Source organism: Pseudonaja textilis, chromosome 9 (genome assembly GCF_049901715.1).
Source record: "Pseudonaja textilis isolate UNSWEBS1 chromosome 9, rPseTex1.2, whole genome shotgun sequence".
Lineage (NCBI taxonomy): Eukaryota > Metazoa > Chordata > Lepidosauria > Squamata > Elapidae > Pseudonaja > Pseudonaja textilis.
In genome coordinates this window covers 26,018,154-26,043,517 of record NC_141998.1, presented here as the reverse complement: position 1 = coordinate 26,043,517, position 25,364 = coordinate 26,018,154, and the positions used below count along the sequence as shown (strand labels likewise).

General features: G+C 49.2%; 1 protein-coding gene across 1 annotated transcript; it reads right to left on the bottom strand.

Annotated features, from left to right (window-relative positions):
- Positions 1–752: 752 nt before the first annotated feature.
- TTC12 (tetratricopeptide repeat domain 12) lies at positions 753–24,663 on the bottom strand. Its single transcript, XM_087939242.1, has 21 exons — positions 24,525–24,663; positions 23,108–23,265; positions 20,521–20,554; positions 19,706–19,783; positions 18,077–18,198; positions 17,833–17,892; positions 16,839–16,910; positions 15,005–15,065; positions 14,298–14,486; positions 14,009–14,078; positions 13,575–13,663; positions 11,610–11,778; positions 9,804–9,896; positions 9,570–9,633; positions 8,162–8,296; positions 6,994–7,098; positions 6,530–6,598; positions 5,893–5,994; positions 3,907–4,006; positions 2,325–2,550; positions 753–1,005 (listed from the first exon to the last, which is right to left on the bottom strand). Exons 1-21 carry the CDS (start codon positions 24,586–24,588, stop codon positions 930–932), a joined length of 2,136 nt encoding a protein of 711 aa, XP_087795368.1. The 5' UTR covers positions 24,589–24,663; the 3' UTR covers positions 753–929.
- Between the last annotated feature and the right edge of the window lie 701 nt (positions 24,664–25,364).

Sequence of the window (25,364 nt, the reverse complement as noted above, 5' to 3'; positions counted from 1 at the left end):
TCAGGTGCTCCTTCTCTTCCTCTCTCTTTCTTTTTCTCCTGCCAAGGTGGGCGAGTGATTGCACCGCGACCCGATTAGGAAGGCAAGAAAGCTCAACTCACATATCAGAATAATGGAGTCGGAAGAAACCCGACGCCATTTCAGACAGATCATTCTCCAATCTCTTCTCAAAACCCTCCAGTGTTGGAGCATCCACAGCTTCTGTGTTTTTTTGGCCTCCGGTCTCCTAATCCTCTTCGATGTTCTTCTCTGCTCTCTTTCTAGAGCCTCAACGTGTTTTTTACCTCGTGATGACCAAAACTGGATGCAGGATTCCAAGTGTGGCCGTACCAAGGCCTCATAAAGTGGTATCAAGACTTCACTCAATCTTGATTCTATCCCTCTTGTTTATTCAGACTAGAACCGTGTTGGCTTTTTTGGCAGCTGCAGCACGCGGCTGGCTCATATTTAAGCGATTGCCCACTAGGAGGTGGACATATTTGAAAGCAAACCTTGGCCTGAAGCCTGCAATCTATCCGTACCCATTATGCGCAACATGAAACGCTCAGAAACAAGATCCCCAAGTACTCAAATCCCAAGGGAAGCAGCCGGACTGGGTCTGTGGGACGACCCTACCGCAAGCAACGCCTTCTCCCTAATTTTTCAATAGGCTCCTCTTGAAAGTGACAATTCCTACCCGGATAAGGAATTGGTTCCTAGAATTGCCAGCGCAATTTTAGAAACAGAGGAAAGCCACTTTAATCCAGGCACTCTTCCAAGCGCTTTATTAACTTTGATATGTATTTTTATGACCTTCTCTCTCTCTCTGGCTGCTCTACCCCACTTTTAATCCTCTTTGTTGCAAAAAAGAAGCACAGCTCCAACCCGAGACTGGGAGTGGGGGTGGAGGGCTGGGCACATAAACCCTCTCTGGACCATCTGCCGGCATCCTAAGGGCCTGTCATCTTCCTGACGGAAGCGCTCAGGGCTCCCATTCCGTTCAGCTCCCGCAGCCGGCTGGTGTGCCTGCAAAGATGGCAGAGAGACAGCAAAACCAGGTCAGAGATGCCGGTGGGACAGAGCTGAAGGCAGCAGCTTCAAAAGAAAGCTCTGCGTAGATTTGTCGGCAGGCAGAATAGGGTGGCGGACATCGCTACACCTTCCATCCCAGAAGTATCGATGAAGGACAACATGGGGCATATTTCAGACTTCATTTCCCCCCAAAGTTTGGTGACTTCATGTTCTCAGAAGCGTTGCGGTGGAGCCTGCCCTCATTTAGGCAGAACTTCACTTTGGATGGGTGTCCTTAGAGTGTGTTAAAGGGCCTCCATCCTTCTGCATGTGAGGAAATCTATCTCAATTCAAGCAGGGGGCCAAAGTTAAATGCCGGTGGTGAGACTAAATACCTTGCCCAGTATCCACTGGCTTGGAGGGTGGAAGGGCTACCAGGTTGAAGTCAGGGGCTGAGTGGGAATTCAACCGGTGTTACTACCAGTTGGGTGACTACGTTTTGCGCGCGCATGCTGTGCATGTAAAAAACCTTAAGCTGTGCCACCATGACAGCTGAAAAGCACTTCACGTGGGTGCGCAGCATTTGAAAAGCCACTTTTTTTTCCTGCTTTTTCAAGCTCGGCTGTGCCGCACAAAACAGCTGAGGTTGAAAAAGCAGGAAATAAAGGACAGGTAAGAGCCCAGGCAGGCGGGTGGGCCAAACAGCAGCAAACACAGAACCGGTTCAGGGTCTGCTGCTCTTCAGAGCTACCGGTTCTATAGAACCAGGCAGAACCGATAACATCCCATCTCTGATCAGTTCTGCAGAACCGGTAGCAGAAGTTTGGAGTAGTTCCAAGAGAACCGGCCAATCCCACCTCTGACTGGCCCCGCCAACCCCATCTCTTCTCTGCCTCCCATTGAGTCCCAGCTGATCGGCTGGGTCTCCTTTGGTTGCCCTGCCCAGGAGAACGGAGCTGGAAAGCAGGTTAGTGGGGTGGGGAGCAGAGATGGTATTCAGCCGGTTCTGACTAGTTCTGGAGAACTGGTAGTGGAAATTTTGAGTAGTTCCAAGAGAACCGGCCAATCCCACGTCCGACTGGCCCTGCCAACCCCATCTCTTCTCTGTCTCTCCTTTGGTTGCCTTGCACAGGAGAATGGAGCTGGAGAGCAGGTTAGTGGGGTGGGGAGGGGAGGGGGATTTTGTAGGATCTTTCCCCTGCCACGCCCACCAAGCCACGCCCACACAACCGCTAGTAAATCCCACCACTGGCTTGAATCCATCAGTGAAGGTTCTCAGAAACCCAAGGGGATCGGGACAAGTCCTGGCCAGCCCTCTCAGGAAAACGACTTGCCTGGCGTCCGCGGTGCAGAGCTTCCCTAAAGCTATGGCGGCGTTCTCTTGCACGTAAGGCCTTTGCGCATTGCGAGTGGTGGCTCTCAGGAGGATCCTGACCACCTCCGTGTCGAGCAGGGTCGTGGCTGCTCCAGGCACCTCCAGACATTTCCCCAGGCAGAAAGCAGCATTCCCTGCCACGACCTCATCCGGCCAGGACAGAAGCTTCAGCAACAGGCGGCATTCTGGGGAAGAGACCGAAAGGGGCCCAAAGAAGACGGTCCGGGGAAGAGCCAAAGCTATAACGGGAGGCTATTTTCCTCCGTGCCCAAGGGATTTGTGGGGAAAGGCAAGAGGGAAGGAGGAACGGCTCAATTCTCGAGATGGGGAGGGAGGAGAAGGAGGCCATGCCAATTAAACTCTCCGCCCTGGGAAAGAAGGCCTTGGAACAAACCGACAAAGAGGTCCACGGCCTCCAGAAGCACCCCGAGGAATGAGGTGGCAGGGTGATTTGAGGAGGCCAGGAAGCCATCTCGCACCAGGACCAAAAAGGAGTAAAGGTTTTGGCTGGAGGACAGAGGCACTGCAGCTTTCGAGAAAGGGACCTCTTGTTCGCTTATTCGTGTCAGAAGCATCACAGTTAAAATAAGGCACGCTCTACAACGTGACCTTTAACATATAAAAACACAAGATCATAATAGGTGCAACTTAAACCACCTTGCCCAGAAACTAGCAACAATAATTGCATTCTCTTGGGCTACCAGGATGTCCGGAAGCGTACACCAATGGGGACACAAAGGGCAGGTACACACATGTGTTGTTTTCTGCATGCCAGCACAACTGCAAAGGGCAGAAGAAACCACTGGACAGCCCCATGTGTTCAGGGTGTCTCTGGAGTGTCGATGACAATTCGCCCAATGGCCAACTCAACAAGGGGCAACTTGCTGCAGGACAAGAATTAGGTTTAATATCAAAGAAAGGGTGGAATAGAATCATTAAAGAAAGGATGCAAAAGGCAGGACAGAATGAAATGTGAATGGCAAAAATTAAAATAATCCCTGCTACAAAGGCGAATAGCCAGCGCTGTCCGAAGACGCCTCCGTGGTCATGTGGCCAGCAGGACTAAATGCCTTCAAAGGTGCAGAGAACGCTCTTCCCTTCCCACCAAAGTATTTTCCTACTTGCATTTTTTACATGCTTTCGAACGACTAGGTTGGCAGAAGTTGGGACAAGTAACAGGAGCTCACTCCGTTAGGCGGCACTGGGGATTCGAACCGCCAAACTGCCGACCTTTCTGATCGATCAGCTCAGCGTCTTAGCCCCTGAGCCACCACGTCCCTAGTTTTTAAGAGAGAGAGAGACATAATCCAGAGGACATCGTATTTCTCGGCTTCTGTGCTGGTTGCCTTAGGTTTGTGTTTCTCAACCTTACCAACTTCCGGGAGATGGGTAGGCTTCAACTCCCAGAATTCCCCAGCCCACCGTGCTGGCTGGGGAGGTTCTGGGAGTTGAAGTCCAGCCCCTCTGAAAGTCGCCAAGTTTGTTTTTTTTTTAAAAAAAACCCCACTGTCCTAGTCTGAGCAAAAGGCAATCGCGCTTACTTTTATCCAGTTTCACAATCTGCATCGGAGCCAGCCGGCTACTCTTGGCACAAGCTGCAAGGACCTTCATGGCATAATTGGTCGTGGTTTGCCCGCCAGCCTAGATCGAAGACAGGGAAAGACCCCTCCCATCAAAAAACAGAGACCTGCTTCCAGAAACCCTTTATGCTGTAAAAACAAGAACAGGGGACGACTTCGCAGCCTGGGTGGCTTGAAGATGTGTGGACTTCAACTCCCAGAATTCCCCAGCCAGTCTTGGAGTTCTTTGAGAAGTTTGCAAAACCCCGGATTAAGGGCTTAATGAGACAGCGATGGAATCCTTCAGGAAGGAGCTATCTGTACTTAGCAGCGTTTGGACCCAAACCTCCTCCCTCCTCCCACTGCAAAACCAGCGGCATCACGTCTCTCCTCTCCCCAGGGACCCCAAAAGCATCTATTTCACATTTTCTCTTCCTTTCCACCCCATATTTTCTCTTCCAGCGTTCTGCCTCGGGCAGTGTGTGAATCTGGAATCAAGGTGGCCTTTTCTTCTGCCGCCGTTCGCATCTTATCGCCTGGGTATCTGCTCGGCCTTCCCACTCTGACCCCTTCCCACTCTGACCACCCATCAATCTCGGTTTCTTTGGAGAAAAAAAAGGAAACCGCTGAGGAAGGAAAACCTCTTCCACAGCCAAGAGCGCATTAAAGATGCAGGGAACAGAACGGGCCGCTTCGTTCTGCACCGCTGGCTCGCAGAGTTCGTCACCGTGAGCTGATTGAGGGCTCAGGGGACGGCAGAGTCTCTGAGGAGAAGGTCATCCCTGCCCCAAGGCAGAGAGGGAAACAGGGCTCACGACACTGGCAGAACATACCCCCTGGCACCTCCAGCCGAAAGGCTGCTGGGAGGAGAAGATGGCAAGGAACGTTTTGGAAGCTGCTACTGATCGCCAGATACATTACAGGTTCTTCTGTTTTGACCAAGACAACGAGAGAAACTGTAACAGCCACTGTGTAGGACAGGGGTCCCCAAACTTGGCAACTTGAAGCATAGCTGGCTGAGGAATTCTGAGAGTGGAAGTCCACAAGTCTTAAAGTTGCCAAGTTTGGAGACCTCTGGTGTAGGACAAACAGGTAGAAGAAGACTGGTGGAGTGTATCTATGAATCGCCAACTAGCGGTCAGAAGATTGCTCAGCACACGGAGGGCCCGAGAAATAGTTTTAATCGCAAAACTGTGAACATCCTAGACTAAGCCAAGTCCAAAAACACTATAGAGAACTTCTGGAAGTTGGGCAGTCAGACAAAACAGCCATCAACCGACACACAGAGATAAAGAACATCTACATACCATTTAAAAGAGATAACAACAACAACAAAAGAAACAAAAAGACCAAAACACTTCATTGGCAATCAACAGCCACATGAGCAGAGGTTAATACCAAGACTAATAGTTAGGCCAACAATCAAGCAATAAACAACAAGTGAATCAAGGAACTATCAAGAAGAAAATAACTCCTCATACTGACCGGGCGAACACTGAATATAAACAGAAGGTAATCCTTCTCCCTTCTAGCAGTGATGGCATTCCCTAGTTGGGTCATGAAACATCTGAAAGGAAATAACTAGCTGTTCTCCTCTTCCACTCTGCAAACTCCCCCTCCCTTCTAGCACTGATGATGTTCCCTAGTTGGGTCATGAAATATTTCAAAGAAACAACCCAACTCAGAGAGCACCAAGGACCCCATTGAAAGACTCATCCAGATGCTCCTATTGTTTGATTTGCAGAATTTAGATGAAAGGAGGAACACTGCAGAACAGCTAAAATCTGCAACGTGCAACTAACCCCAGGGAAGGTGGAAAACAAGACCATTGGGCCTTCATGCTCTATCTGTCTGGCATGGCGCATGGCGGAGTTGTCCGCTCACGCATCGGACAGGAGCATTTCAAGGCCACTGGGATGGAAACAATGGCTCCAAAATAGGCAGTAGCCGCTGGAAATGGCAAATTACCTTCAGAAACCGGATCATTTTCCTCACCACGTCTCGTCTCACAGCTTCTTCCAGAGCCCCTAGACTCGCCGGCAGGATGTGACTCAAAAGCCCCACAGCTCTCTTAAAGGAAAATAAAAAAGAAATGGGGCACCACAGGGAAAGGGTTCGGGGTGCACGTTCCTCCAAAGGAGTTGTCAGCTCTGTTTATGTCTGGTTCCTGGGCTGGCTGGCCACGTCCACGGCAGAGGAACACAGCCAGGTCTCTGCAATCTTGCTTTCTCCGGGGTCGAAGGAACAGGGAGCCCATCATGGGAGCCTAAGACCTAGGGTGTTCCAGTATTTGAGGGGCTGCCCCAAAGAAGAGGGAGTCAAGCTATTCTCCAAAGCACCCAGAAGGCAGGACAAGAAGCAACAGGTGGAAACTAACCAAGGAGAGAAGCAACTTAGAACTAAGGAGAAATTTCCTGACAGTTAGAACAATAAATCGGTGGAACAGAAGTTGCCTTTAGAAGTTGTGGCTGCTCCATCTCTTTGAAGAAGAGACCGCACAGCCATTTGTGTGAATTGGTATAGGCTATACTCCTGCTTGAGTAGGGGCTGGGCTAGAAGATCTCCAAGATCCCTTCCAACTCTCTTATGTCCTTCTAACACTCACGGAGATGATCCTCCCGTCTGGGCTGTTGAAGAGAGACATGCACGTGTCACAGATTTCCTCCGCCAGTTCCTGAAAACAACCGTCAGAATTAGAATCGCCAGCGTGCAAGAACGGAAGGGCAGCTTCACCGAGGCCTTTGGAGGGCAAACCCAAAACCAGTGGCCTTCCTTGGCCAGGAGGAGGCAAGAAGACCATGCTGGGCTGAGACCTACTCAGACCCAGAAGCTTGGGGGGGCAGAAGCTTGACCCAACCCCTCGCTATTTCACAGCCCATCTTAGCTCACAGGGATGTGATGTAGATGAAGGGACAATGTGTGACTCCCTGAACCCCACCGGACCCATCCAGGCCACAGAGGGGAAAAGCTCAAAAGAGCCTTCCCAAGGATTTGTCCCGGAGAAGAAGTTGACCTGAGGAGAATTTCAGATGTCCTGAGACCTCAAAGAGAGGCGGGTTTGTAAATCACCTCGATGACTGAGTTGGGTTCCAGGGAGAGGTTCATCATGAGGCCCAGGACCGCATACAAACACTCAGGATACCTGGTGATGCTGTTTTCGGTCCAGCACTGATTCTACAGGAGCAGAAAACAAAACCTTGTTAGAAAACCAGCCAGGATCCAGGATGGATTGGCTCCTCTTTGCTCTCCAATCCCTTTCTACATTTCCTGTGTCTGGATCCCTTGGTAGCATCTCCTGATCAAAGACACCTCACCAAGAAGGTTCTCTCCCAGGGAAGGCCAAGGTCCTTAGGGTAAAGCAACAGCCGTAGGTGCTGGCGTCTCCAGCTAGACCTGGATTTGGGTCCCTTCCTTGGTGTCAGGCTCGCCCCAGCCTGATCTCTCAGGAAATAAAGACCCTCGACTCCATCCGGTTGAAGGGATAGGTTCTTGTACTGAAAGAGGTCGGTTGCAGTAGAGTCGGGCTGGAACTACGATCCTCACGCTCAGAAAATATAGGGAGCTTCCCCGAATCCCAGCCCTCCCCCTCATGACCAGTCCTTCTTCAGCCAGTAAGAGCCCACCGAGGTGTTTCGAGAACACCAAGATGTTATGCGTAATCCCCATCCTTTCTCAGGGCACACGGCCTCGGGGGGATGGCGCAAACCAGTTCCCAGCTCTCTTTCTCTTCATCAAGTTGTCCTTATTTCCCCCTCCCCATTTCCCATCATGGAACTACCTGCAGGCCGATTGGCCATTTGTTCCCCTCCCGTGCCCCCTCCCTCTCTCTTAGCCTTTGATGGCAGGACTCCAGCAAGGTGCCGAGCCGAAGTTGGCAGACCTGACACTTGGTGAGAAATTCTGGAGACCTACGGCCAGTAAAGTTCGTTGAGGAATGAACTCGCGTGTCGGCCTGACTGAGATCAAAGCCACGCTAAGGGAACCTTTCTGTTCATAACAGCAACGCAAAACCACCACCGAGAGGGTTGACGTGGTTAGAGAAGGGCCGGACGGCCACAAACAATCGCTTCTGCTTTAGGGGGGGAAAAAGTGATGACTCAGGAGGTTTTATCTGTCAGCTGAGCTTCCCACCCCCCAGAGGCTAATGGAGCAGAAAGGAGACAGGCGGGGGGGGGGCGTGAAAGAAGGGAGCAACTGAGTGGACGATAAACCGGCAGCAGCAAATGGCAAGACATACCGCGAAGCTTAAGCACGCTTGCCAGCATTCCTGATTTTCAGCCATCTGCATCCGGATGACCATGTCTGAGCAGAGATCTCCCAGGAGGGCAATGCACCGGCTAAGGGCCGCCTCATTCAGTGGCTTGGAAGAACTCTTGAGATAAAAGGAGGACAGCTCCGTTAGGGCACCCCAATAAGACGTTCGGCCGAGTTCGACAGCGCAGGCAGCGGCGATATTCAAAAAAAAAAAAAAAATTCCACCGGATGGATCGACTTTTCCAGAGTGTTCAGAAAGTGTTCGTGCTTAGAGAAGAGTCGGGTTTTTGTCGGGCGGGGTTGAGAAATCATCAGGAAAAACAAAACCAATAAAACAAAATGGAGGATAAATAGGGGAAAAGGAAGGAGGATGGGGAAAGCCTTCAGGGGCTCAAAGCAGACTTTGAAATGGATTCTGAGCCGTTTCTCAGGGAAAGAAACCCAAAGGCATGTAATTCTTCCGTGGCAGTGCATGCAGGCCCGGTGAAATTAGACCCAGGACTAAAACCGTACTTCTGAAAGACTCAGAAAGAGTGAGAGAGTCCTATTTCCAACCTCAGCTCCCACAGGAGGAGGTGGGCGAAGAAGAAGGCAGCTCCAGACAATGCAAGGTGGAGAAAGAGATGGGTGACAACCCATCACCAATGTCTTCTCAATCCATCACCGCAATTCTGGGATTGAAGGGTGGTCCAGGAAACACCTAAACTTCCTGTTATCCTTTTTCATAAAACCTCTGTGTATTTTTAGTGCTGGGTCCTTGTTGTGGCCCAACAGATTCGGACAGTGAGGAGGTTGGGGAGGAACATGGGCCAGTCCTGGAGGCTGGGGAAGGCTCTGATGGGTGCTCTGCCTCGGAGGCAGAGATGGGGGCCACGGCCCTCCAACAGCTATCAGCTGCCTTCAGAATTGGAGATCAACGGGGCAGAAGAACAGCTGGAGCCTGTTCCCAGTGTGCACATGCGCAGAGCTGCCAGAAGAAGGGAACAGCTGAGGAACGAGGGCCGACTTGGGAGTAAAGCCTCAGGTGGACGGTGAATGGCCCCTCCACTAGAGTATAAAAGAGGAGCGAAGGGGGAGTGGGGCTTTGCAGGAAATTGGTTCATTCTAGCATGCTTGCCAAGTATTGTGGTGTCTGAAAGATATAGGCCTGGCCCCTTCAAGCCTGATAAAGGTTTGTAATTGGGAACTATCCTGAAAGACTGTTGGCCTGGACTTTGCTGGGGAGGAAATTCATTGTAAATTAAATAAAAGGGGTTTATCGGGACGAGGACTCGGCTTCGTGCTGTTGGGGGAAGCCTAGGTCAGAACAGTCCTTGGGGTATCAGTGAATCAATGCCGAGAAACAGAACCCCAGGTGAACAAATTTCAAGAAGAAAATACGCTTTGCTTACCAGCAACTGAATAAAGATTGGCAAGGCCTCCGTGGACAATTTAATACGACACTGGATTTTGAAGCTGTAAGCAAAGTAAGACAGAGAGTTAAGATGTTTGCGTTCTGGTCTTGAAGAGACTGATGTGGCCACCCAAGATTTAAACCTTGCCTTTTACAATTTTGTACCCATCAGAATTCTATTAAATCTCCATCTGGAGATTTAGCTCCCGAGGAGCCGGAGAATGTCACTCACTTTTCTTCCAGGATTAAATAGGTCAGCAAATTCATAGCGCTGTCAGCTCTGCTGTCAGCAACTTTAACTAAGGATATCAACGTCTGTAGCCACCTGGAAAAGAAAAAGAAGAAGAAAAACCACCACGCGTTCTCCGGGGTCTACAAGAGATCTACCGTTCCAATAAACCGGTCAGAGTAAAATTTAAGGAAAGCGATCGGTTGGTCCCCAGGAAACCTTGCACCAGGGAGCGAGATCTTTATAACGTCCCACGAATTCTGCGGAATACAGATTTGGGCGGCTTGACAGAAACAGGGGGGGCTGTTGGACTCAGTGAGTCCAAACTCCGAGCAGAAATCGTAGAAAACAGCCCCCCTCCTGCCCCCAGGAGAAAAAGCAAAATAGCTCCGATGCCTGCCCAGTGATGCCAACTGGCCTTTAAGGGATGCCCCTTGGGGAACTGGAGAGGGGTGGGTTAAAAGATTCCCTGGGCTCCACAGATAAAATGATATCAGCTGCAGGCTTTTCCACGGAAGTGGGCAAAAGGAAACTGACTCATGAAAATACTTGCTGGCAGCATCAGAAACAAATCCTCTCTCTCTCTCTCTCTCTCTCTTTTTTTTTCCTTTTTAAAAACCAACCTTGATGATTTAACTTAGTCATGCCCTTCATCAGAAAATACGGGTTCTACGGTTTTTCAAAGGGCGGTATTGGGGTGTGGGTAGAAAAGGAGGAGGATAACGGTGGGGACCTCAGAATTATCCTAATTTCCATGGTGTGGATAGATTCTTGCTAACTCAGAAGGGTATTAAAAAAGCAACCATGACAGAAGCTCTAAATCAGGATTGCACAACCGTGCCAACTTTAAGACCCGTGGGCGTCAACTCCCAGAATCCCCCAGCCAGCCACGCTTAGCCCTTTCAATCGAGGTCTTCTAAGTCTCGGTCCGCTCTACTACTCTATTACAGCGGGGATGCCCAACCCTTGGCAAGTTTAAGACCGACGGACTTCAACCCCCAGAATCCCCCAGCCAGGTATATGGTATCGCCCAGCTTTCCATTTAGAGCAGGGGTGTCCAACCTTGGCAACCTAGAACTAAGGAGAAATTTCCTGACAGTGAGAACAATTAACCGGTGGAACTGCTTGCCTCCAGAAGTTGTGGATGCTCCAACACTGGAAGTTTTTAAAAAGAGATTGCATAACCATTTGTCTGAAGTGGTGTAGGGTTTCCTGCCTAGGCAGTGGGTTGGACTAGAAGACCTCCAAGGTCCCTTCCAACTCTGTCATTCTATTCTATTCTATTCTATTCTATTCTATTCTATTGTACATTCTATTCCCTGTTCTATTCTATTCTATTCTATTCTATTCTATTCTATTCTATTCTATTCTATTCTATTCTATTGTACATTCTATTCCCTGTTCTATTCTATTCTATTCTATTCTATTCTATTCTATTCTATTCTATTCTATTCTATTCTATTCTATTCTAATTCTATTCTATTCTAAATCTATTCTATTCTACTCTACTCTACTCTACTCTACTCTACTCTACTCTACTTCTATTCTACTCTCCTCTATTATTTCCTTTCCCTTCTTTTTTCCTTTCCATTTTTCCTTTCCTTTCCTTTCTTTTTTCCTTTCCTTTTCCCGTCCCTTCCCTTCCCTTAACTTTAAGACCTGCTGGGGCCTGCTCATTAGGCCGGCCAGCCTCCGTAAGTTTCTGAGGTGCTCAAGGGCTTCTCTCTGCTTCAGCAGGAAGTCCCAGTTAGGGCGCAGGGCAGGAGAAGGGGGGGGGTGTCAGCCATGTCGTAACTCTATGCCATTTACTTGGTGGTGTTCAGGTGCCTGATTAAGAGGACCCTCCCATGCTCCGTCTTGGCGTACAGACACAGCAGAGCCAGGCACTCTTCCTGGACTTCGGGCGCCTCCGAGCACAGCAAGGCGGGTAGCTGCACGTTGACCCTGGGATGAGTTAGAAGCAGCCGCTGGTTCTCTTCTGGGTTGAGAAGGAAGCAAAGCCAGAAGGAAGTGTCAGCCAGAGGGCCGCACCAGCCACTCTACCAGCCCTCGTCCTAATCCCCTCTGCCTTTCCCCAAATCGTGCGACCGCTGGCACGTTCTTCCATGCCCCGGTGGAGAGATCCATCTGCCTCCAGGAGCGACGGCAAAAGAAGGAACATTCTGTCTGCAGAAGCTGAACCTCTGACAGTCCTCCGAAGGGCAAATTATGTCTCACACACTGATGGGAGAAGCCATCCACGCCTCACGGAGTGACACCTTTCAAGCCTCATTGGACAAATGTGGATTAAGGCAACTCTGAACATCCGCATGCCCAAGAAGGTAAGTTAGTCTCCTTGATGCAACCAACCTCCTTTCCTCCAGATAGCTGGTGCCTTCGGAAGGTCTAAGGTAGAGGTCTCCAAACTTGGCAACTTTGAGACTTGTGGACTTCAACTCCCAGAATTGAAGTCCACAAGTCTTAAAGTTGCCAAGTTTGGGGACCCCTGTTCTAAGGTGAACTGTCTGCCAGGAAGGCCTGTAACCTGGAGTTACTTTACTCCCAAGCAGGGGTGGGATTCTATCGATTCGGACCAGTTCAGGTGAACTGGATGTTACATTTGCATCTGGTTCACAGAACCGGTATTTGAACCGACTGGCTGGCCCCGCTCGCCCCTCCTCTTCCCTCCCAGGAGTCTTCACACGGCCCATTTTTGATGCAAGGTCTGTGTGGAGGCTCTGGGGAAGAGGGGGAAACGGGCCTTCTAGAAGTCCAGAAACGGGCCTGTTTCCAGCTTCCAGAGGGCCTCTAGAGCCCGGGGGAGGCCGTTTTCACCCTCCCAGAGGCTCAAGGGAAGCCTCCGGACCCTTAGGAAGGCAAAAAAACGGCCCTCCTAGAATTTCCGGTAGGCCACGCCCACCATGGCCACATCCACCCAGCAACTGGGCAGCGAACCGGTTGCTGGGATTTTTGAATCTCACCCCTGCTTTACTCTCAAGATAGGCTGAATGCTCAATAGATGCCACAATGGTTTTCCCACACGGCTGCAATTTTCACAGCCAGGAAGATCCTGGATCTTGGTCAGGCCAAATAAAACCCTTGCGAAAAGGTGGATCTTGCCAGAGGGCTGGTTATTATTCAGCAAAAAAGGGCCGGGACAGAGAAGAGCCCATGGACAAAGAGACACACCCACACTGATACACAAAGGCCAAGCTGTGAAGCCTCCAGGGGCTATCAGAGGTGATGGGAGGCTGGCGGAGAGCGATTTTCTACCCATATAAGAAGGGGGTATGGAGTAACCCACAGGTTTGCTACCAACACTGCCCATGCCACGAGGACCTTTGACCTGTCACTCTTTCGATCATGTATCTCAGCATTATTTGTGCCCTGAAGAGCCACCTGTCCGAATATTCATGAACTGGCAGAGACATGGTTAACAAAGTCAGTCAATGGGAGCTGAGTTGGGGGCTGGGTGTGGCTCAGCTCCATGCTCTCAATTCTGAAAGTGAAACAAATAATCTGTTCTGAGCTCCTGAAGCTGCTGTTTGTGTTTTGCTTACGTTACCTTGGAAAAAACTACTAGTATTCTAAATGTTACTTTAATAAGTTATTATGTCTATAAAGAAGTTAATGAATCCTGCTGAATCAGTCACCTGTGTGTTTTATGGACTTGAATTTGCTGCAAATTCTCACACTGTCCTCCTCCCTGGAAAGACAGATGGACTCAAAATTGGAGTGTGTGCGTGTGTGCGCGCACCCACCCACCCACCCACACAGACACAGAGGGAGTATTACCGTTCCCTTTGCAGACGGCTTGCCAGAGGAGAAGCAGCGAGCAAGCCAGTTCCAGTTCAGCAGGCGAGTTGATCTTGGCGCTGAGAACCCTGGGAAAGAAAAGGTGGATGGTTGAAAGGTGAAAGGAGGACCAGCTCTCGGCTGCGGAATGGCTCATTTTCCCAGGATAACAAAATCCAGGCTGTGGATCCGGCCTCTAATTGGGGCGTTTTGAAAGAATCTTTCGGTGACTTGCAAGAGACAAAGCTGGGATGTTTGGCAGAGAAAGATAAAGAAAACCTGCCAAGCCTGGCCTTGAACTCACCTTTCACAGCAAAACCTGAAGACTGAAATAATGGGATAAATGAATAATGGTGTCAAATTATGCATAAACTGAGCATTTGTCAGCAGAGATGGGAAAGGAAGAGTTTCAAATAAATAACATTCGCACCTACCGCTCTATGACCTTGTTGTTGCTGAGGACACTGAAACCGCCGTTCGTCCTAAACAAGGTTTGCTCGGGGCCTGCAAGCGATTCAGACAGAGGGAAGCAAACATCTTGCTGGAAGCTGAAATCCAGGGGAAGAGTTGAGGGTGGGGCATTTCCTGGGGTCTGGGCAAGATCCTTGTTTTTGGCCCTTAGTAACAGGACCTTTCTGGTAACACCCCCCTGTGGGGCACTGGGGAAATGCGGGGGGGGGGGGTTGTTTCAGTCTGGGGCCGCCTCATCTATGGGGCACTCACAGGCTTGAACCAGGTCAGTCAGAAGCTGAAGGCCTCCTGCGTAATACAAGGGGTCCTGATCCGGTTTGCTGAGTTTCTGGAGCATCTCGCTCACGGCAACGGCGGTGAGTTTCCCAGTCTTCAGATCTTCTGACGCTGCCTCCTCCTCGCTGAGCCTTTTTTCCTCCAGGTCTATTTCATTGATACAATCTGGAGGCGGGAAAAGGTAGAATTGAGAGGCGGGAAGAGGAAGAAGTTGGGACGAAACGAAGCGAGGATAACGGCACAATCCTGACTCGAAGCAACCCAAGGAGACAACGGACGGTCCCTGTCCAGAGGTGGTATTCAAGCCGCTTTGGAGCGGTTCTGGCGTACCGGTAGTTGAAATGTTGACAAGTTTGGAGAACCGGCAAACACCACCTCTGACTGGCCCCACCCTCCCGCCCCCGCCGTTACCTCTCCTACATTTCTTTGGTTTTTAGCTCAGCTGATTTGCGCAGCACAGCAAATTGCTGCGCCTCAGCCTCAGCCTCAGCTGAGCTAAAAAACAGGCAGCTCACCAGCATTGACAGAGGTCGGTATTTGAGCCCTGCACACGCACAGAACCAGTAGGAAAAAATAATTGGAAACCCATCACTGGTCCCGTTATTCAGGAAGTGCGTTTGGTCTTTCGGTGAGTAGCCAAACAAGGGCACCGGGGTGCAGAAGGAAAAAACGGGCCATCCTACCTTTGCACAGTTTCTCCTTCTGGGAGTCAAATTTTAAAATCCTTAGATAGCATTCCCTGGCCTGGAAGCAGAAGGGAGAAACATCAGTGAGAATGAACAGGAAGGAGAAAAATCAAGAAAAGGCTGAAATGGCAAAAACTTACTCTGATTCAGTTAAAGAATATAACTCTGCTATATCACTCTGCTAAACAAACAATTCCCTCAACACTGTCCAACTATTTACAAAGTCTGCACTACTATTACTATTAATCACTCCTTATCACCCATCTCCTCCCACTTGTGACTGTATGACTGTAACTTTGTCTCTTGTATCCTTACAATCTATGTTGACTGTTTCCTAGTATGATTTGATTGCTTACTTGTAGCTTATGACTATTATTAAGTGTTGGACCTGATGATTCTTGACTCTTGATGAATGTTTTTTTTTCCCTTTATGTCCACTGAGAGCATTTACACCAAGACAAATTCCTTGTGTGTCCAATCACATTTGGCCAATATTGTATTGTATGGTATGGTATGGTATGGTATTGCATTGCATTGCATTGCATTGCATTGTACTGTATTCTATTCTATTCTATTCTATTCTATTCTATTCTATTCTATTCTATTCTATTCTATTCTATTCTATTCTATTCTATCCTATTCCATTCTATTCCATTCCATTCCATTCCATTCCATTCCTCTACTGTTCTGTTCTAATCTAATTCTATTCTCTCCTATCCCATCCCATCCCCTCTTCTCTTCTATATAAGTACTTTGTTTCCATGTGGAAACTGCTTCTGGGTTTCATGGTTGATGTGTAAAAGAACGTTAACTTTGACTTCGGGTTTTACAGCTTAGATGAATAGATCTTGATAGAAATGACTTGTTTATATTATTATGGGAAAAACAAAACGTGACTTGAAGTTTTATTTCCCTGCAACGGAGAGTCTTCTCTTTCTCCTACCCTTCCCCACTTCCCTTTCCTCTTTCCCCTCCTTCCTGAATGTTCCTCCATTTACTTTTACACTTTGTATGTTGCAATACTTCATCATTTAATAATAAAAGCACGTTTGAAAAATGCAAGAAAAGGCTTGGCTCCAGGGCTGGCGTGGAAGACAGGTGCACCTCCCCTCTTGCTAAAATCCAAACTCCGGATCTCACAATTTATCCCCCCGAGGGCAAATCCTGCACGTGCGGGTTCCCACAACCAGCTAAGACTCAACCCTTTTCTCTCGGGGTGGGGGGTGGGGGGAGTTCCTCCCAAGGGTTGGAGTCATCAGAAGTTTAAGATGAAAGGGTTTGCTAACCATTCAGCCAACGCACTAGGGGCAAAGGCGTCTGGCCTACCAATTCTTGAACCCAATTTCTTGAGGACTACCCCCTTGGGGCACCTATTTAATTGTCTTGCTTTTCTTTCTTGACAACCGTGCAGGCTTGTTGAGCAGAAGTTCCCAGCTCTAAGACCGACAGAGTCCCACCTGCCCATCTGAACAAGCTAAAAATAATCTCATATTCACACCATAAAGGTAGCCCTCGATTTACCACTGGTGTAGCAACTGGTCAAAGTGACAACAGCACTGAAAGAAGTTACTTATAACCGGTCCTCAGGTTTGCGGCCATCACAGCATCCCTATGGCCATGTGATCAAAGTTAAGGCCCCGGATTCTCTTAATGACCAGGTTTTGCTTAACAACTGCAGTGGTTTGCTTAACCACTGTGCGCCCCCCCCCCCAAACGGTGGAACGGCTCGCTTAACAATCTCCTTGCTTAGCAGTGGGAATACTGGTTGTAAGCCGAGGACTACCTGCCATAACTTGGCGCGGCACAGACTCTGAGCCCAGCGAGGCCTCACCTGCTGGAATTGCTTCTTGGCCAGGTACGCCTTTCCCATGTGGAAGAGAGCCTTGGTGCATTTCTCATCGCACTGCGTTAAAGAGAATCGCTTAGCAAAATCCACAGATTAGGGCTACAATAAAGGCAACAGGGCCGCTGGTGGCTGGTGGCTGGTGGCCCGGGGTGGGTGTGTTAAAATATCAAGTTGGGGGCTGCAGTTGAAGCCAGGCAAGGCAGGCATGTACAAGGGGGGACTTGGCTTGGGGTTCTGACTGACTTTCCTGACCACCTCTGCGGCCAACTCGCCATAGCCAACCCGCTGTGGAACAAGAGTTGCACGAATACCAAAGAAATAGTGGGAAAGAATCACTAAAGAAAGGATGCGAAAGGAGGAATGGAATGAAATGTGAATGGCAACAATTAAAATATTTATTTCAAATAAATAAATAGAATTATTAAATTGTCCTGCAGCAAGTTGTCACATGGTGAGTTGGCCACAGCAAGTTGGCCATGACAAGTGGGCCATGGTGAGTTGGCCACAGCAAGTTGACCATGGTGAGTTGGCCATGGTGAGTTGGCTACAGCAAGTTGGTCATGACAAGTTGGCCATGGTGAGTTGGCCATGACAAGTTGGCCACAGCAAGTTGGCCATGGTGAGTTGGCCATGACAAGTTGGCCATGGTGAGTTGGCCATGACAAGTTGGCCACAGCAAGTTGGCCATGGTGAGTTGGCCATGGTGAGTTGGCCACAATGTTGTCCTATTCTGACCTCTGACACCTCCTGCGGATACCCTTCAATGCTAGCAACTTGTTACTGAAAACCAAAGGTATTTCAGCCCTTTTAGAAAATTACTATTTATTTTATATTGTCCAGCAGAAGACCATACAGGCCGTAGCCCATTCAGGCCACTGCCAATTGCCGTTTTGACTGGATGCCACCTTGCCCTCAGAGCCCATGGGCTGATTCTGCCCCTCTCATGGGAGGGCAGGGAACGAAGGCAGGTGAGCCTTACCCTCAACGCCCAACTGCAGTCATCAATGGCTTTCTCGTACTTCTGCAACTTGATGTAGGCCTAACGCAAAAATAAACCCAGAGAGGCACGTTAAGTGGACATGGTGCTGTGTCCTACAAAACACATCAAAGCAGCAGCCGTATCCTGAAGGAAGGAGCCCACTATAGGAGATGGGAAATTAGGATGCCAAGACCCCGGAGGAAGGGGTCGCCCCTTTTCAGCAGGCGCACACGGACACACTGACCTGGGCTCGGTTGGTATACAAGGCTGGCATGTCCTTCTGCTTCTTCAAGCCCTCCGTGTAGTTTTGCACAGCCAAAGCATAGTCCCCTTGGGCAAAAGCGTCGTTCCCCTTCTCTTTCAGGGCTGAGGGAGGAGCAGAATAACCAAAGGCACTTTTAAAAAAAATAAAATAAATTCAAATTATTGTAGTTGAGAAGGGTCTTGAGAAATAAGAGGGAAGAGCTGCCACTGAGGCTGGGATCTGAGAAATGAGACAGCACTTTAGGGAATCCCCACCCTGCTTAATCCACATAAATAAGATTAAAAAGGGAGTCAGGGAGGCTCTTTCGGCCGTGCGTGATTCTGTTCCTGTACAGGTTCTAATAAAAATAGCTTTAGGTTCTGCATAAGCTGTCAGGGTTGTGGTAGTTACCCCTCCTTTAAATCACGAGTCTCTAGCCAGATTTTCAAAGGCTTAAAGAAGATTTATTAGGAGCAGACATGCCGGTGCTACCTGGGTGTAGCCGACTCTGAGACACATCATTCATTGTCACCTTTGACCCTGGTTTCTCCCCTCCCACCCCCTGGGTGTATCTTAATTCATATTCTCCAATGGGACACCTCCATAGCCCAAAATCATCAATCCTGCTCTCCAGTTAGAATTTTGCACGGCAGAAACTTGGGTCACCTGGAAAATATTTTTGAAAAAAATTTACAGAAAGCACTTTCGATTTCCAAGCTGCCACGCTGCTCCCCCCCTCCCTTTCTGTTGGCAACTCTAAAAAGACCAGAGAAATATTTCATGAGTTGACACGAGGCTTGCTTCTTAGTCCGACAGGGCTGCGGCCACAGTTACTCTCAGCTTGGAAAGTTGGGACAACTTGCCACTGTCAGCTTTTCATGGCCAACTCGCTACGGCCAACTTACCGTGGGACAACGGGCTGCAGGACAATTCAAGAGCTCAATGTAATTATTTAAAATAATTAATGTGTTGTTTTTCGTTGTTCACGTTTCATTTTGTCCCTCCTTTGGTATCCTTTCCTTAGTGATTCTATGGTATATATATATATCATATATATAACATCACTCTGAAAAGCAAGAGCCAAAGACAGAGGCCTGATGATGATGAATGAGACTTCATCGAAACGTTGCCTAGATACTTTAATCTTACGGGAGAAAACCGAACAACCAAAGATCCACATACAAATACCATGAGAACCTCAGAAAACATATACCATATATATATATACCATATATATTTGTTTTCTGAGGTTCTCGGTATTTGTATGTGGATCTTTGGTTGTTCGGTTTTCTCCGCGTAAGATTCAAGTATCTAGGCAACGCTTCGATGAAGTCTCATTCATCATCTTCAGGCTTCTGTCTCCGGCTCTGTGCTTCTCTGTGCTTCACTCTGAGAAGCACAGAGCCGAAGACAGAAGCCTGAAGCTGTTGAGCTGCAACGATGCTTTGAGATCAAGCAAGGAAGACTGGACAGTTTGCAAAACCGCTGGAGGCTTGAATTGCCCCGCGGGAGCTTTGCCAGGAGCCAAGATCCTTGGGGGGTGGGGGAGGGGGTGGGGTGGGGGTCAAGCGAAGTCCCAGGGCTTTGTTTCTAGCTTCTGCTTCTGCTGAAGGCTAGCCTGACCCTCACCGTTTGCTGAGGCTTCGTTTTCCTTCCTCCTCCTCGCTCGCTCGCGGGCATCCTTCTCCAAGGCCGCCAGGAAGCTTTCTGGAAGTCAGCCAAGCAGATGTGGGAATTCAGTCCAAAGGAAAAGGACGTCGTGGTGGCTTGAAAAGGGAAGTCAAACTACAAAAGCAAAGTCATTTCGGAGACAGGGAGTGCGAAGCTGCAAAGGCCGTTTCGTTAAGGTGGCAGCCAATTAGAACGGGAATGCGAAGTTTCCATTTACAGAGAAAGAGGGAGAATGCAGAGATTAAATATTTTGGAAAAGGGAAAGAAAGCAACAAGTCTCGGAGAGAGGGGAGCCCTCTAATTTCTGGCTAATGGGGTGGTTAATATATCCTAAATTATGCCTTCCAGCCAACGAAGGATAGAAGATAATTAATGCATTTAGGTAGAAAACTGGGGCCCGTTCTGATTTTTAGAGACGAAAGGAAAACTTCCTCGGCAGTTATGCAAGAAGCCAAGCCAGGACCAAGGAAGGATGGAAGGCCACAAGGAGGGTCCTGGGCTTTGGAGGAAGCCCAGGGAATCCACCGCAAGCAGGAGGTTTCCTCCATGCAGAAGGACAGGCAGGGACCCCAGGAGCTTCCCAAAGACACGGCTGGTTCGCTCCAAAGGCCGTACGAGAGCAACGGCCGAGGGCAGAGAAGGAGGAGAAGGAGAAGAAGTGAAGCCTTCCCAGAGCTTCCCTGGTTCACAAGGTCTGGGAAGAGGTGGCTTACAGAAGAGGAAAGCCCACCTGGGCCTCCAGCCCCAAACACGCCTGCTGTGATCGGTCTTACCTGGACTCATCGTTTCCTCTTGACTTGACAATCCCTAGAAGAACGGAAGGAAAGACAAAAGTCAATTAGAGGCTGTGGGAAGAAAGGAAGGAAGAAAGGAAGGAGGGAGAGAGGGAGGGAAGAAGGAAGAGGTGGAAGAAAAGATGGAAGGAGGGGGAAAGAGGGAAGAAGAGGTGGAAGGAAGGAAGAAGAGGGAGATGGCGGGAGGAAGGAGGGAGGGAGGGAAGGAGGAAGAGGTGGAAGGAAGGAGAGGGGGAGGAGGGAGGGAGGAAGGGAAGGAGGAAGAGAAGGAAGGAAGGAAGGAAGGAAGGAAGGAAGGAAGGAAGGAAGGAAGGAAGGAAGGAAGGAGAGGGGGAAGGGAGGAAGGAAATGTGGAAGGAAGGGAGGGAGGGGAGGGAGGAGAGGGGGATGGAGGAAGGAAGGAAGGAAGGAAGGAAGGAGAGGGGGAAGGGAGGAAGGAGATAAGGGAGGGAGGGAGGAAGGAAGGAAGGAAATCTGGGAACAGGGAAAATATCTTCCGGGGGAAGGCAGAGACAGATCAGTTCTGCACTGCTGACAAGAAACCCAGGCCAAGGGCATTACACGGGGTCGTATTGGATACATTTTTACTTCCTCGCAGCTTACTTAAGCTGGTCAACTAAAGTAGAGTCAGGTTTAATTATTCCACTAATTAGGCTTATTAATTATTATCTTTGCAGGCGACCACCGAAGAATGCCAACAGGTCTGGTGGCTAGACCAAAAACCCGTGGTGGGGGGAAGAGGGGGGAGGCGAGGGGAAGCCCCTTGACGCTCAGAACAAATTTGGGGATGTCTCCACAAAGTCCCCCCCATCCCCCGAAGTTGAGCCAAGTTTGAAGGAGATTTTTCCCTTTTCTGCATGACCAAAACCTACGTGAGAAAAAAAATGAATCAGGCTCATTTTTCAGAGCCACTTAAAACGCCACCGCACAATAACACACACCTCAAAAAGTGTTTCCAAAGCTGTCAAAAGTTAATTTCAGTCAATAACCTTCAAAACCCACCAAGGTGGAATGAAAACAAACCAAAGGCCCCAGATCATTCTGATCATTCGCAGCAGGACAGAAAAATCAATGTGGCCCAGGGTTTCGCAGGCATTTCGGTCAGGCAAATGGCAGCTGCGGGTGGATGATTTAAGTGGCATTAATCGTACGCCAATTTATGCTTTGTAGAAGAACCTTTCCCAAAAAACCCACCCCTCAATTGTCTTTGTGGGGTAAAAAATTTTAGAGGGTCAATTCTGAACAGATTCTTACGTGTAGAGCAGGGGTCCCCAAACGTGGCAACTTTAAGACTTCTGAATTTCAACTCAAGCTATGCTGGCTAGAGAATTTGGGGGGGTTGAAGTCCACCAGTCTTAAAGTTGCCAAGTTTGGGGACCTCTGGTGTAGAGTAATACAAACAAGTTGCACAAATGGCCTAGAGTTACCTTCTGATTAATACATTTTAAAGAACTGAATATTTAGCCTTTTCTTCTTTCCAGGGTTACATGCCCTGTTAATATTATAACCTAACTGGGTGTAACAGGATAACAAAATGAGGATTAAAAATCTTTTAAAATAACTAAGATTAAATGAAACGTGTCTGGATGAATCAGATTAATTGTGTGTGACATTCATAAGGTACAATTCAGCCAGACAGTCGAGCCTTTTTGAAGGGTCAGGATTGGGTCTGCGTCCATCCCAGATTTTTCAGAACTAAGAAACATCCTGGAAGTCATGGAAAAGGCTGTCCAGATGTCCTCCCATCTCAGCTATGAGCTTCCTAATAGACCCTTTTGGACCCCAAACTGTGTCTGTGAGCACTCCTAAGCTGCTAAGCTGTCTAAGAATGTCCTGTTTGTTTGAAAACTCCCTGTTTTGTTCTGGAAGGGCCAAGGAGGTGCTGGCCCAGTTCTACAGAGGAACGATGGAGTCTGTCATCTGCACCTCTTTAACTGTTTTGGCTCTGCAACCCAACAAGACAGACACAGACTCCAGAGAGGAATTGGAACTGCAGAAAAAGCAATTGCTACCAACCTGCCTTCAATTGAGGACCTCTATCCTGCATGAGTCCAAAAGAGGGCTGTGAAAATATCTACAGACCCCTCACATCCTGGACATAAACTGTTTCAACTCCTTCCCTCAAAACGACGCTATAGAGCCCTGCACACCAGAACAACTAGACACAAGGGGAGTTTTTCCCCAAATGCCTTCACTCTGCTAAACAAATAATTCCCTCAACACTGTCCAGCTATTTACAAAGTCTGCATTACTATTCCTATTAATCTTCTCATCATTCCTTATCACCCATCTCCTCCCACTTGTGACTGTATGACCATAACTTTGTCGCTTGTATCCTTACAATTTATATTGACTGTTTCCTAGTATGCTTTGATTGCTTATTGTACCCTGTGACCATCATTAAGTGTTGCACCTGATGATTCTCGGCTCTTGACGAATGTATCTTTTCTTTTATGGACACTGAGAGCATTTGCACCAACACAAATTCCTTGTGTGTCCAATCACGCTTGGCCAATAAAAAGAATTCTATTCTAAAAAAAAAGAAAAGAAAGGCGGGGGGAGTTACCGAAGGCGAAGGCCGCGTGTTGATGACCGTCCTGTCCACTTTCGGTTTCGGCTTCTTCCCATCCTTGTCCGAAACGGACTGGAGTCTCTTCTCCGTAGCCGCCATGGCTTTCGCCTGGACGTCGGGGTCGGTGGACTTCAGGCCTTCAATCAAGGCAGCTGTAGAAAAATGGGGTTTCCCAAGACAAAAGAGGTTCATTTGGTAACAGGGGAAAAACAACATGGGACCAATCGGGAGGTCAAAGCCCTGGCGTGGAAGGTGTGACCGAAGAGGTCAGAAAAGTCAAGATGGCCACTGCAACCCGGAGCCCGGCGCTCTCCATCACTGTGGACTTGATGCTTCGGGGAGGGGGGGCACCTCAGTTCCAAATACAGCCCCTCCCCAAATACCCCCTCTGATGCCTGTGAAAAATATGAGTGTGTCTTATTTCTTTTATCTCATTAGAAAGCGTGCCATCCTGCTTGTAAATCATGCCCTTCAATTGTTAAGCTCCTTTTATTTTTTAAAATTTATCCATTCTCTAATCCATGTGAGGACCGCAGCCTGATGGTATAATTCCCATTTGGGGAGTCCAAAGCCACCTCTACTTCTGCTATCTTGTAACATCCTTAGATTTATTCGTGCTCTCTTGCCCAGCCATATACATGTTGTGCCTGTTCTATTTAATTCTTCCAAACAAATTTCATATCTTATTTTATAGGGATTGTTTGAAAACAGTACAATAATTTCAATAAAACATTCGTTTCAGCTGAATTCGTTTCATGCAATGGGGGGAAGAAGGGAAAACGGACCACTGGGTGATCTCCTTGAAAGGGGAAAAATATATCTTTTCCTTTATGTACCAAGACAAATTTCTTGTGTCTCCAATCACAATAAAGAATTCTATTCCATTTCTATTTCTATTCCAGTCTATCCTCTCCTCTCCTTAAGCTATTCTATTCCAGTCTTCTGTCCTGTTCTTATTCTATGCTATGCGATTCTGTTCTATACAGTCCACTACAACCTCCTGGGTCTTCTTGGTGTTGAGGACCAAGTTATTGTCTCCCCCCCCACGAAAGCAACCGTTGGTCCACCTCATCTCGGTAGGCAGACTCATCCCCCACCCCCAGATGAGTCCCACCTCTGTTGCAAGGCCTCCAAGGCAGGGAAGGGGCTACCTCGGGTGGGCTTCCCTGCCTTTTGCCTCTTGGGGAGACCCCCGCCCCCGCCTTAGAGGGGAGGGCCACCCCCTGCAGAAATGCCCCAAGCCAGGAAACCCAGGTCAGATTGGGGGGAGGGGGGTCCCTCATCCAAGAGACCCCTCCCCAAGCAGAGAGAGCCCGGTTGGGGGGGGGAGTTTGCAGACTCCTGGCTGCCCCGGAGGGACCCCCGTGTCTTCCCCCACCCAGCCCCACATCCAGGACCAAGCCGGCCTCACCGACTTCGTCCACGTCCCGCAGGAAGCCCTGCAGCTCCCGCTCCTCCTCCCGCCGCCCCGACATGCTGGCTCCGCTGGGATGGGGGACTGAGTTGCACCGCTTGGACTAGCCGCCCGCAGCGCTGCCTGGGAAGCGGCTGGGGAAAGTCCCCGGGAGCGTCTGCCGTCGCCCCGGCAACCGTGGGCGGGGCTATGCAAAGTGGGCGGGCGGGCGGGCGGGAGACGTTTGGCCGCAGAATCCCCTCCTCTCGGGGGGCGTGGGGAGGGAGGGGCTATGCAAAACTCCCACCGCGAGGCATCGTGGGTAAGAGGCTTGCGCGCTGGCCGTTGCTGGGAAGGGCGCGCCTGCTCTGCGCGCGGGCTGCCGGGAGCTGAAGTTCTCGAGCACGCGAGGCAGCCCGGTTTGCCTACAACTCCCAGAGTTCCCAGCCCCATCAAAGGTTTGGAGGGACTTTCTTGCTCGGGTTTCTGGGAGTTGAAGTCCAGGCGTCTTAAAGCGGACGCGTTTCAATTCAGGCTGGATCTCTCGACCCTGAAAATAGACTCACAGATTAAATGGGGACCAAGTAAGCATCTCCATAAACGTCTGGATTTCTCTGAACGTCTCAAGTAGAATTTCTGACTTGCTCCGCCCTGGGAGTTCATCAAATAATAATTACAAGTTTTCTATTCTTTCTTAAGGACTTTTCGGGGTCCCTTCTGGGAGAACATCAAAAAAGTTTCCCCAAAAGGCTTAAAGAAATGCAAGCACCCCTGAAGCAAAGCAGATTTTAGACCAGGAATCCTAAAACTCCTATTCTAGGCCAGATACTGCTTTAAAAAAAACCCTAGGAGTTTCCA